Source organism: Phyllobates terribilis, unplaced genomic scaffold (genome assembly GCF_046119375.1).
Source record: "Phyllobates terribilis strain yellow unplaced genomic scaffold, ASM4611937v1 Scaffold_9__5_contigs__length_417890890, whole genome shotgun sequence".
NCBI lineage: Eukaryota > Metazoa > Chordata > Amphibia > Anura > Dendrobatidae > Phyllobates > Phyllobates terribilis.
The window spans coordinates 172,554,501-172,568,522 of NW_027362769.1; the positions used below are offsets into that span (position 1 = coordinate 172,554,501).

The 14,022-nt window shown below is 41.5% G+C and overlaps 1 protein-coding gene across 1 annotated transcript in view; it reads left to right on the top strand.

Moving 5' to 3' along the window:
• SLC23A3 (solute carrier family 23 member 3) overlaps window positions 1–10,644 on the top strand; it is a 55,059-nt gene extending 44,415 nt beyond the window's left edge. Inside the window, exons 10-13 of the mRNA XM_073647370.1 lie at window positions 9,341–9,446; window positions 9,609–9,776; window positions 9,864–9,959; window positions 10,146–10,644. Coding sequence (XP_073503471.1) covers window positions 9,341–9,446; window positions 9,609–9,776; window positions 9,864–9,959; window positions 10,146–10,432 — 657 coding nt within the window. The 3' untranslated portion in view covers window positions 10,433–10,644. The remainder of the gene's footprint in view (window positions 1–9,340; window positions 9,447–9,608; window positions 9,777–9,863; window positions 9,960–10,145) is intronic.
• Window positions 10,645–14,022: the final 3,378 nt, after the last annotated feature.

Below are 14,022 nucleotides of genomic sequence, written 5' to 3' on the forward strand. Positions count from 1 at the left end.
GTATCAGATCCAGGATATAGGAAAGTCTCTGTCCATTCACCACCAGGTGGCACCCCGAAGGGTTCTGGAGACAACTGGAGGTCCTCCGCCTGGTCAGAGGGCTGTAGAGACTCATGGGTAACCTCTGCTTCAGAGTACACTAGGTCGGACTCCGTGGACGAAGCGAGCGAGGTATCAGGTACAGAGTATAGGAGAGTCTCTGTCCTTTCGCTACCAGGTAGCACCCCGAAGGGTTCTGGAGACAACTGGAGGTCCTCCGCCTGGTCGGAGGGGTGTAGAGACTCGGGAGTAACTACCACTTTGGGGTACCCATTGTCAGGCTCACAGGACGAAGCGGACAAAGTATCGAGTACCGGGTGTAGAGAAGTCTCTCTCCATTTGTCAGCGAGTGGTATCCCGGAGGATTCAGGAGGCAACAGGGGGTCCTCCGCCAGGTAGTAGAGGTGCACAGACTCTGAGGTAACCACAGCTTTGGAGCATCCTTGGACATGCACACCGGTTAAAGTGGGTGAAGCATCTGATGCCGGGTGCAGGAAGTTCTCCTGTGTGGAGTCTGGATGGGCAGAAGTCTCTTCGGGCAGGAGAACTGGTGCACTACCCACGCACATTACCCGTTGGGGCTTCTCCAGGATACAGGGAGATGAAGCTTCAGTAAGGACTTCAAGGTTGGGGTCAGGAGGTCTCAGGGAGGACAGACCCTGGCGTGACGGCTTGCCTCTACGTCTAGCACGTCTGGACTGCCTCTTGAGGTTGGGAGAAGTATTCCGGAAAGCGTAGTCACCCTGTGAGGATTCTGGGTGGACAGTAGTCTCATTGGGCTGGAGGACTATTGCGCTACCCACACACATTACCCATCGGGGCTGCTCCGGGATATTGGGAAGTGAAGCTTCAGCAGGAGCCTCCGGGTTAGGATCATCGAAGACCATTAGAAAGGCCACCAGGAAGGCCATTAGGTCCAGGAGGATCGGATCCTGTGTTTCAAATAGGGGGTTGATCCATTCCAAGGCATCACCCGCCAGGTAAGACATAATGAATGCCACCTTAACCCGATCGGTGGGAAAACATAGAGGGTAGAACTTGAAGTGTAGCATGCATTGCTCCACAAATGCACGACTTTGTCTTGGATCCCCATAGTAACGTAGCGGATCCGCAGGAACGAGAGCAGATAGATCCATCTGGATGGGTGCGTAATTCGCCTGGAACTCAGCTAGAGAAAAAAAAATTTATTTATTTATTTTAATGCATATATTCGCTGGAAAACTTCTCAGAGAGCGAAGGCCGTGGGGCTCAACGGGAACCATGGCCTGAGCATGCTGTAATGCACACGCCCGGGCTGAGCGGCGTGTGCGTGTGATTGTAGTGATTCCACTGGACCGTGCCGGAGAGTGAATGCCTGGAGGGGCGTAACTAGGTATTCACCCGATCCGACCAGGGTCGCACGACGGCAAACGACGCCAGTGCACGAAGGAGGAACCGAGCAGAGGGACCAGGTGCTACTCCAGGACAGACCCCGGACACGGCTGTTGACCCACACAGGGGAATACAGGAACAGACTGGGAGGCTGGCACACAGACTGGTGGGTATAGGCAGGCACGACTGGTATGCAGGCAGGCGGGTATGCAGGCAGGGGGGTACAGGCAAGCACAGCTAGAGTGCAGACAGGGAGGCACTAGCAGGTAGGAACACAGGCGGGATAGGACCCAGTACACACTGGGACTCAGGAACAATACAGGCAGAGGGGTACAGGCAAGCACAGCTAGAGTGCAGACAGGGAGGCACTAGCAGGTAGGGACACTGGTGGGATAGGACCCAGTACACACTGGGACTCAGGAACAGAACCACAGATGTGGCGGACAAACACAGCAGAGTGAGGCCGCCCAGAGAGGTGAGCGAGAGCAGGGCAGGACGAGGCCGCCTGGAGCGGTGAGCAAGAGTAGAGCAGGACAAGGCCGCCAGGAGCGGTGAGCAAAGGGTCAGAGCTGAGCGAGACTGCCGGAGCAGTGAGCAAGAGTAAAGCAGGACGAGGCCGCCTGGAGCGGTGAGCAAGAGTGGAGCAAGACTGCCGGAGCAGTGAGCAAAAGGATAAGAGCGGAGCGAGACTGCCGGAGCAGTGAGCAAAAGGGTCAGAGCGGAGCAAGGCTGCCGGAGCAGTGAGCAAAAGGGTCAGAGCGGAGCAAGGCTGCCGGAGCAGCGAGCAAAAGGAGCCAGAGCAGGCTAGAACCGCCGGAGCGGTGAGCAAAGGAGCCAGAGCAGGCTAGAACCGCCGGAGCGGTGAGCAAAGGAGTCAGAGCAGGCTAGAACCGCCGGAGCGGTGAGCATAGGAGTCAGAGCAGGCTAGAACCGCCGGAGCGGTGAGCAAAGGAGTCAGAGCAGGCTAGAACCGCCGGAGCGGTGAGCAAAGGAGTCAGAGCAGGCTAGAACCGCCGGAGCGGTGAGCAAAGGAGCCAGAGCAGGGGGGACAGGGCTCTGTTCACACGGAACAGACAGGAAGAGAAAGGCAGAGCCAGATACCCACAGGGTACTTGCAGTGAAGTAGCGAGTGGACCACAAACTCACAAATGAGAGTACAGAGACAACAAGCAGGAGTTAGGTACGAGTTCAGACTCTGCAGAAAAAGGAAGGGAACGGACATAGAGGCAAAACAGGTAAAGGATAGGAGAGAGTTCAGACTGGAACTGAGTGTACGGAGGAGACCGACACTGCAGCGGAATACAGGAGCGGGTCTGGGAATACTGCCCCCAGAGAGGCGGGACGAACAGGCAAGGAGCGTGTTCAGACAGGACAGACAAGATACAGGAGCGGGTCTAGGTAATCGGCCCCTAGAAGGCGGGAGGAACAGGCTAGGAGCGTGTTCCGACAGGACAGACAAGATACAGGAGCGGGTCTAGGTAATCGGCCCCTAGAAGGCGAGAGGAACAGGCTAGGAGCGTGTTCAAACAGGCCTGGAAATACAGCCTCCAGGATAGGCAGACAAGAGAACACAGAACGGGACCTGGCACCTTCAGAGTGCAAGCACACACTGAATGAAACACTATGCTCAGGCAGGGATAGATGGGAGCAGCTGAGCTATATACCAGGTGACAGACAGCAATAGGCTGAGGACGCACAAGGGGTGTGACCCACAGCAGGTACAAAAAGCAGGAAGTGATCGGGCGCCGCCCTTAAGCAGCAGAAACAGACACAAACAGACAGCATGGAGGGAAGCCAGAGAGACATTCTGGACTGGAGATCAAGTGCGCGCTCTTGCACAGTGGGAGATGGACCACCATGCAAGGACGTCGCCAGGTATGTTACAGTTATATTCTTGTACATAGGGGGCAGTATTATAGTAGTTATATTCTTGTACATAGGATCAGTATTATAGTAGTTATATTCTTGTACATAGGGAGCAGTATTATAGTAGTTATATTCTTGTACATAGGGGCAGTATTATAGTAGTTATATTCTTGTACATAGGAGCAGTATTATAGTAGTTATATTCTTGTACATAGGGAGCAGTATTATAGTAGTTATATTCTTGTACATAGGGGCAGTATTATAGTAGTTATATTCTTGTACATAGGAGCAGTATTATAGTAGTTATATTCTTGTACATAGGGAGCAGTATTATAGTAGTTATATTCTTGTACATAGGGGCAGTATTATAGTAGTTATATTCTTGTACATAGGGGCAGTATTATAGTAGTTATATTCTTGTACATAGCGGCAGTATTATAGTAGTTATATTCTTGTACATAGGAGCAGTATTATAGTAGTTATATTCTTGTGCATAGGAGCAGTATTAAAGTAGTTATATTCTTGTACATAGGAGCAGTATTATAGTAGTTATATTCTTGTACATAGGAGCAGTATTATAGTAGTTATATTCTTGTACATAGGGACAGTATTATAGTAGTTATATTCTTGTACATAGGGACAGTATTATAGCAGTTATATTCTTGTACATAGGGAGCAGTATTATAGTAGTTATATTCTTGTACATAGGGGGCAGTATTATAGTAGTTATATTCTTGTACATAGGGGGCAGTATTATAGTCGTTATATTCTTTTACATAGGAGCAGTATTATAGTAGTTATATTCTTGTACACAGGGGGCAGTATTAAAGTAGTTATATTCTTGTACATAGGGAGCAGTATTATAGTAGTTATATTCTTGTACATAGGGGCAGTATTATAGTAGTTATATTCTTGTACATAGGAGCAGTATTATAGTAGTTATATTCTTGTACATAGGAGCAGTATTATAGTAGTTATATACTTGTACATAGGGGGCAGTATTATAGTAGTTATATTCTTGTACATAGGAGCAGTATTATAGTAGTTATATTCTTGTACATAGGAGCAGTATTATTGTAGTTATATTCTTGTACATAGGAGCAGTATTATAATAGTTATATTCTTGTACATAGGGACAGTATTATAGTAGTTATATTCCTGTACATAGGGGCAGTATTATAGTAGTTATATTCTTGTACATAGGGAGCAGTATTATAGTAGTTATATTCTTGTAAATAGGAGCAGTACTATAGTAGTTATATTCGTATACAAAGGAGCAGTATTATAGTAGTTATATTCTTGTACATAGGGAGCAGTATTATAGTAGTTATATTCTTATACATAGGAGCAGTATTATAGTAGTTATATTCTTGTAGATAGGGGCAGTATTATAGTAGTTATATTCTTGTACATAGGAGCAGTATTATAGTAGTTATATTCTTGTACATAGGGAGCAGTATTATAGTAGTTATATTCTTGTACATAGGGGCAGTTTTATAGTAGTTATAGTCTTGTACATAGGAGCAGTATTATAGTAGTTATATTCTTGTACATAAGAGCAGTATTATAGTAGTTATATTCTTGTACATAGGGGCAGTATTATAGTAGTTATATTCTTGTATATAGGAGCAGTATTATAGTAGTTATATTCTTGTACATAGGGGGCAGTATTATAGTAGTTATATTCTTGTACATAGGGGGCCGTATTATAGTAGTTATATTCTTGTAGATAGGGGCAGTATTATAGTAGTTATATTCTTGTACATAGGGGGCAGTATTATAGTAGTTATATTCTTGTACATAGGGGCAGTATTATAGTAGTTATATTCTTATACATAGGGGCAGTATTATATTAGTTATATTCTTGTACATAGAGGCAATATTATAGTAGTTATATTCTTGTACATAGGGACAGTATTATAGTAGTTATATTCTTGTACATAGGGGGCAGTATTATAGTAGTTATATTCTTGTATATAGGAGCAGTATTATAGTAGTTATATTCTTGTACATAGGGGGCAGTATTATAGTAGTTATATTCTTGTATATAGGGGCAGTATTATAGTAGTTATATTATTGTACATAGGGGGCAGTATTATAGTAGTTATATTCTTGTACATAGGGGCAGTATTATAGTAGTTATATTCTTGTACATAGGGGCAATATTATAGTAGTTATATTCTTGTACATAGGGACAGTATTATAGTAGTTATATTCTTGTATATAGGGGCAGTATTATAGTAGTTATATTCTTGTACATAGGGGGCAGTATTATAGTAGTTATATTCTTGTACATAGGGGCAGTATTATAGTAGTTATATTCTTGTACATAGGGGCAGTATTATAGTAGTTATATTCTTGTACATAGGGGCAATATTATAGTAGTTATATTCTTGTACATAGGGACAGTATTATAGTAGTTATATTCTTGTACATGGGGGCAGTATTATAGTAGTTATATTCTTGTTTTTAGGAGCAGTATTATAGTAGTTATATTCTTGTACATAGGGGGCAGTATTATAGTAGCTATATTCTTGTACATAGGAGGCAGTATTATAGTAGTTATATTCTTGTACATAGGAGCAGTATTATAGTAGTTATATTCTTGTACATAGGGGCAGTATTATAGTAGTTATATTCTTGTATATAGGAGCAGTATTATAGTAGTTATATTCTTGTACATAGGGGGCAGTATTATAGTAGTTATATTCTTGTACATAGGGGCAATATTATAGTAGTTATATTCTTGTACATTGGGACAGTATTATAGTAGTTATATTCTTGTACATAGGAAGCAGTATTATAGAAGTTATATTCTTGTACATAGGGGGCAGTATTATAATAGTTATATTCTTGTATATAGGAGCAGTATTATAGTAGTTATATTCTTGTACATAGGAGCAGTATTATAGTAGTTATATTCTTGTACATAGGGACAGTATTATAGTAGTTATATTCTTGTACATAGGGGGAAGTATTATAGTAGTTATATTCTTGTGCATAGGGAGCTGTATTATAGTAGTTATATTCTTGTACATAGGGGGCAGTATTATAGTAGTTATATTCTTGTACATAGGGGGTGTATTATAGTAGTTATATTCTTGTACATAGGGGGCAGTATTATAATAGTTATATTCTTGTACATAGGAGCAGTATTATAGTAGTTATATTCTTGTACATAGGAGCAGTATTATAGTAGTTATATTCTTGCACATAGGAGCAGTATTATAGTAGTTATATTCTTGTACATATGGAGCAGTATTATAGTAGTTATATTCTTGTACATAGGGGACAGTATTATAGTAGTTATATTCTTGTACATAGGGGGAAGTATTATAGTAGTTATATTCTTGTACATAGGGGACAGTATTATAGTAGTTATATTCTTGTACATAGGGGCAGTATTATAGTAGTTATATTCTTGTACATAGGGGGAAGTATTATAGTAGTTATATTCTTGTACATAGGGGCAGTATTATAGTAGTTATATTCTTGTACATAGGGGACAGTATTATAGTAGTTATATTCTTGTACATAGGGGCAGTATTATAGTAGTTATATTCTTGTACATAGGGGACAGTATTATAGTAGTTATATTCTTGTACATAGGGGGAAGTATTATAGTAGTTATATTCTTGTACATAGGGGGCAGTGTTATAGTAGTTATATTCTTGTACATAGGGGACAGTATTATAGTAGTTATATTCTTGTACATAGGGGAAAGTATTATAGTAGTTATATTCTTGTACATAGGGGACAGTATTATAGTAGTTATATTCTTGTACATAGGGGCAGTATTATAGTAGTTATATTCTTGTACATAGGGGGAAGTATTATAGTAGTTATATTCTTGTACATAGGGGGCAGTATTATAATAGTTATATTCTTGTACATAGGAGCAGTATTATAGTAGTTATATTCTTGTACATAGGAGCAGTATTATAGTAGTTATATTCTTGCACATAGGAGCAGTATTATAGTAGTTATATTCTTGTACATATGGAGCAGTATTATAGTAGTTATATTCTTGTACATAGGGGACAGTATTATAGTAGTTATATTCTTGTACATAGGGGGAAGTATTATAGTAGTTATATTCTTGTACATAGGGGACAGTATTATAGTAGTTATATTCTTGTACATAGGGGCAGTATTATAGTAGTTATATTCTTGTACATAGGGGGAAGTATTATAGTAGTTATATTCTTGTACATAGGGGCAGTATTATAGTAGTTATATTCTTGTACATAGGGGGAAGTATTATAGTAGTTATATTCTTGTACATAGGGGCAGTATTATAGTAGTTATATTCTTGTACATAGGGGACAGTATTATATTAGTTATATTCTTGTACATAGGGGCAATATTATAGTAGTTATATTCTTGTACATAGGGGGAAGTATTATAGTAGTTATATTCTTGTACATAGGGGCAGTATTATAGTAGTTATATTCTTGTACATAGGGGACAGTATTATAGTAGTTATATTCTTGTACATAGGGGCAGTATTATAGTAGTTATATTCTTGTACATAGGGGGAAGTATTATAGTAGTTATATTCTTGTTCATAGGAGCAGTATTATAGTAGTTATATTCTTGTACATAGGGGCAGTATTATAGTAGTTATATTCTTGTACATAGGGGCAGTATTATAGTAGTTATATTCTTGTACATAGGGGGAAGTATTATAGTAGTTATATTCTTGTACATAGTTGGTGTATTATAGTAGTTATATTCTTGTACATAGGGGGCAGTATTATAATAGTTATAGTCTTGTACATAGGAGCAGTATTATAGTAGTTATATTCTTGTACATAGGAGCAGTATTATAGTAGTTATATTCTTGTACATAGGGGCAGTATTATAGTAGTTATATTCTTGTACATAGGGGGAAGTATTATAGTAGTTATATTCTTGTACATAGGGAGCTGTATTATAGTAGTTATATTCTTGTACATAGGGGGCAGTATTATAGTAGTTATATTCTTGTACATAGGGGGAAGTATTATAGTAGATATATTCTTGTACCTAGGAGCAGTATTATAGTAGTTATATTCTTGCACATAGGAGCAGTATTATAGTAGTTATATTCTTGTACATAAGAACAGTATTATAGTAGTTATATTCTTGTACATGGGGAGCTGTATTATAGTAGTTATATTCTTGTACATAGGGACAGTATTATAGTAGTTATATTCTTGTACATAGGGAGAAGTATTATAGTAGTTATATTCTTGTACATAGGGAGCTGTATTATAGTAGTTATATTCTTGTACATAGGGGGCAGTATTATAGTAGTTATATTCTTGTACATAGGAGCAGTATTATAGTAGTTATATTCTTGTACATAGGAGTCAGTATTATAGTAGTTATATTCTTGTACATAGGGGGCAGTATTATAATAGTTATATTCTTGTACATAGGGGCAGTATTATAGTAGTTATATTCTTGTACATAGGAGCAGTATTATAGTGGTTATATTCTTGTACATAGGGGCAGTATTATAGTAGTTATATTCTTGTACATAGGGGGCAGTATTATAGTAGTTATATTCTTGTACATAGGGGGCATTATTATAGTAGTTATATTCTTGTACATAGGGGCAGTATTATAGTAGTTATATTCTTGTACATAGGAGCAGTATTATAGTAGTTATATTCTTGTACATAGGAAGCAGTATTATAGTAGTTATATTCTTTTACATAGGAGCAGTATTATAGTAGTTATATTCTTGTACATAGGGGGCAGTGTTATAGTAGTTATATTCTTGTACATAGCAGCAGTATTATAGTAGCTATATTCTTGTACATAGGGGGCAGTATTATAGTAGTTATATTCTTGTACATAGGAGCAGTATTATAGTAGTTATATTCTTGTACATAGGGGTCAGTATTATAGTAGTTATATTCTTGTACATAGGGAGCAGTATTATAGTAGTTATATTCTTGTACATAGGGGGCAGTATTATAGTAGTTATATTCTTGTACATAGGTGCAGTATTATAGTAGTTATATTGCACATTGAGGGCAGTATTATAGCAATCTTGACATCCTTTGCCTTTCAGGTGGGCACACGGCACTCAGCTCATCTATGTGCAATAATCTTCATCTTCTTGGGCTGTTCACCGCGGATGTCTCAGGTCCTACTGACGATCCCTTCTGCCGTCCATGGTAGGATCAGTGACTCAAGGCATCATGGCCTCCTTAGTACTGAATCACTTTGTGCTGCTGATCCCGGTGATTCCATCTTACAACCAGAACTTTTTGATATGATGGAGTTCGCTGGATCACTGATCTAACGTCTTGTGGCTCAGGGTCTGATTTTCCTTGCAGGGGCCACTCTTTCTCTGACGTTCTCCATGGCCGTGGGTGGTGGAATTTCCTTCTTCCAGTATGCGGACATCGACTCAGGAAGGAACATCTTCATTGTCGGCTTCACCATGTTCATGGCTTTACTGGTTCCCCGCTGGCTTCATGCTGTGCCAACAAAACTGGACACAGGTGAGGTCCACGCTTGGTCCTGTGGTCCTGTGTGTACGGTGACCTTCGGCCGCTAGGGTTTTGTTACCTCTCTTCTCCCACCTCCAGGATCCCCGGCGCTGGACATGCTGCTCCTGTCACTTCTCACCACTCCGATATTCCTGGGGGGGCTTTTCTCATTTATTTTGGACAACACAGTTGAAGGTGAGAATAAGCAAAGTCCAAATGAATTGCACAACCTTCTAAATATTTTTCCTTCTACACAGAAGATCCAGGGTGGTCACCACTAAAGGTCAGGTCTTCATTGGTTTGGCTACATTGTTGCAGTACTCCCATCTATTTATAATGATACAATGGAAAATATACTTTGTTTCTTTCTCTTATGTGCAGGAACTCTGCAAGAGCGAGGACTAAAGTCAAATGTTTTCTCCTGGGACCCAGCATCCGAAGAAGAAGCACACAAGAACCTAGAGAGAGAGCTGGCACAGGCGTATGGACTCCCCCCAGTCCTGGCATGCCTCGCACCAGCCACATATCCCTTCACCCAGCTGTGCCCTCCACCAACTAAGAACATAGTGATTGCAGAAGGAGAACATGGCAAACTGTTGTCAGGACCTGGGACAGATATCGAGCTGGGATGTATCAGGAGCCCGGACAGTCCTGGGGCCTCGTCATAGTCATTACTGCAATATTTATACGGTTTTAAAAGGTTAAACTCCACGTGACGAGTCATGACTGGCTCCGATAGCAACCCCCACCCCCGTAAGGTTCTTCATTACTGAATAGATATCCAGAACTTCAAGGAAGACTAACACATGACTAAAGAAGCAGGAGAAAGGAGAAGAACAGAAGACTGTATTATACTCCAGAGCTGCACTCACTATTCTGCTGGTGCAGTCACTGTGTACATACATTACATTACTGATCTTGTACTGATCCTGAGTTACAGCCTGTATTATACTCCAGAGCTGCACTCACTATTCTGCTGGTGCAGTCACTGTGTACATTACATTACATTACTGATCCTGAGTTACATCCTGTATTATACTCCAGAGCTGCACTCACTATTCTGCTTGTGCAGTCACTGTGTACATACATTACATTACTGATCCTGAGTTACATCCTGTATTATACCCCAGAGCTGCACTCACTATTCTGCTGGTGCAGTCACTGTGTACATACATTACATTACTGATCCTGAGTTACATCCTGTATTATACTCCAGAGCTGCACTCACTATTCTGCTGGTGCCGTCACTGTGTACATACATTACATTACTGATCCTGTACTGATCCTGAGTTACATCCTGTATTATACTCCAGAGCTGCACTCACTATTCTGCTTGTGCAGTCACTGTGTACCTACATTACATTACTGATCCTGAGTTACATCCTGTATTATCCTCCAGAGCTGCACTCACTATTCTGCTGGTGCAGTCACTGTGTACATACATTACTGATCCTGAGTTACCTCCTGTATTATACTCCAGAGCTGCACTCACTATTCTGCTGGTGCAGTCACTGTGTACATACATTACATTACTGATCCTGTACTGATCCTGAGTTACATCCTGTATTATACCCCAGAGCTGCACTCACTATTCTGCTGGTGCAGTCACTGTGTACATACATTACATTACTAATCCTGAGTTACATCCTGTATTGTACTCCAGAGCTGCACTCACTATTCTGCTGGTGGAGTCTCTGTGTACATACATTACTTGAGTGCAGCTCTGGAGTATAATACAGTATGTAACTCAGGATCAGTAATGTAATGTATGTACACAGTGACTGCACCAGCAGTATAGTGAGTGCAGCTCTGGAGTATAATACAAGATGTAACTCAGGATCAGTAATGTAATGTATTTACACAGTGACTGCACCAGCAGAATAGTGAGTGCAGCTCTGGAGTATAATACAGGATGTAACTCAGGATCTGTAATGTAATGTATGTACACAGTGACTGCACAAGCAGAATAGTGAGTACAGCTCTGGGGTATAATACAGGATGTAACTCAGGATCCGTAATGTAATGTATGTACACAGTGACTGCACCAGCAGAATAGTGAGTGCAGCTCTGGGGTATAATACAGGATGTAACTCAGGATCAGTACAGGATCAGTAATGTAATGTATGTACACAGTGACTGCACCAGCAGAATAGTGAGTGCAGCTCTGGAGTATAATACAGGAGGTAACTCAGGATCAGTAATGTATGTACACAGTGACTGCACCAGCAGAATAGTGAGTGCAGCTCTGGAGGATAATACAGGATGTAACTCAGGATCAGTAATGTAATGTAGGTACACAGTGACTGCACAAGCAGAATAGTGATTGATGCTCTGGAGTATAATACAGGATGTAACTCAGGATCAGTAATGTAATGTATGTACACAGTGACTGCACCAGCAGTATAGTGAGTGCAGCTCTGGAGTATAATACAGGATGTAACTCAGGATCAGTAATGTAATGTATATACACAGTGACTGCACCAGCAGAATAGTGAGTGCAGCTCTGGAGTATAATACAGGATGTAACTCAGGATCTGTAATGTAATGTATGTACACAGTGACTGCACCAGCAGAATAGTGAGCGTAGCTCTGGAGTATAATACAGGATGTAACTCAGTACGAGGTATTTAATATATATATATTTGCTTATATATGATATCCACAGCAGAGAAGCGTCCGTGTTAATCATTGACTTTTCGTCTCTTGCAGTCTTTCATGAACTATGGGGTTGTTTTTTTTGCTATCTGCTCTTCCCCTGACAAGTATTTATTGCTCCATTTGTAAAATAAATAATTTTAGCTTACAGCCTCCTCTGGTGTGGCCGTCTCTTCGTTCCTTATGGGCTGTTAATATTTGGTGGACGCCCTCTCCGCTCACATAAATCCTCTGGGCGCCCCTCCATGGTGGGGACCCTTCTAATTGAGCTTCTTTTATGGAGATGGACGGTCTTCACTGGAACAAGACAGCAGCGTCAGTTCCCTCTGGAGTATTGTGCTCGCTCCTCTGTGTTATTTAGGAAGAACTTGAGCTGGTGTTCTGTGTTCTGTATTGAGCGAGTCCTACTCTCCCCCACTTGCTGGGTAGCTAAGACTCAGGCCATCTTACTCTGTGTGTGTCTGACCTCTTCCGGTGGGAAACATGGATCTATATGCTCTCTACAATATTATGGGGGCACTGAGGCGCTCATAGCATTAACCTTGTGCTACCCTTTGACTCTTTTTACCAGAATATTAAAATCTAAAGGACCCAGCACATAAGCCTCACTCCCACCGAGCGGCGCCTCAGACTTCACCATGGCTGCACGGTGACACCCTGTATAATGACCTGACCTGCGGTGTATCTCCTATATACTCTGATGTCACCATTTACTCACATCACACTGCGACACTTCACATTTATTGCAGCGCACAAATAAAAAATAATAGCATAAATGAACATAAATTTAGTGTGATAGTGCGCAGCTAACTGCACAGGCAGCGTAATACTACCCGACAATCATCCACACTGCGCGCGGAGGGTTCATGGCTCACAGTGGGTTTCACATCAGTCTTTCATTTTCTTAAGAGGGCGGCAGAATCACTTTTCAGCCCTCTCACCATGAGCCTCACCTGGACACCAATTTCGCTGCATTTTTAGTGTGGATCTGAGAGCGGCCGGTAGCCATTCATTCAGAGCGGCCGAGTGTGATGGAGAATCCTCCACGACGTCCTTATTCTCCGATAGGACATTGGAAAGGAATGGCGTGGACCCAACAAAAAGGACGGTATATGGGTCCTCGTCCTTTATTCCTGCTGCTTTTACCTGTAGTACATCCACCCCTTCCATGCCCAAAAAAAGACATTTTAATGTTCAGGACTAGCATAAGGGAGTGGGGGGCAAACTGGGCATGTGCCTAGGGCCACATCCAATCCCTTACTGATGCACCAGAAAGACATGGAAGCATTGCCCCTTTATGTGCCATCTATTTTTACCTCCTTGTGGGTTGTCTCTATGCTGCAGCTGCTGCAGAACTCCCAACAGAAACTGCGCACATCATTAAAAAGATGTCCTAGACTTGATCAGGCTGATGGACTTCCTTTGAAAACCCAAAATAACTGCATAATCTTGATTTTCAAATGATCATTTCATGAATCCAGCTGAAGAGCGAGAGAGTCCAATGTATTCAGTCTCCATCCTCCCAGCCTGACTGACAGCTGCAGTTTGCACTGAGCAGCGGGAGATTTCAGCAGTATTGAGGATGGACAATGAAGAGCTGTCA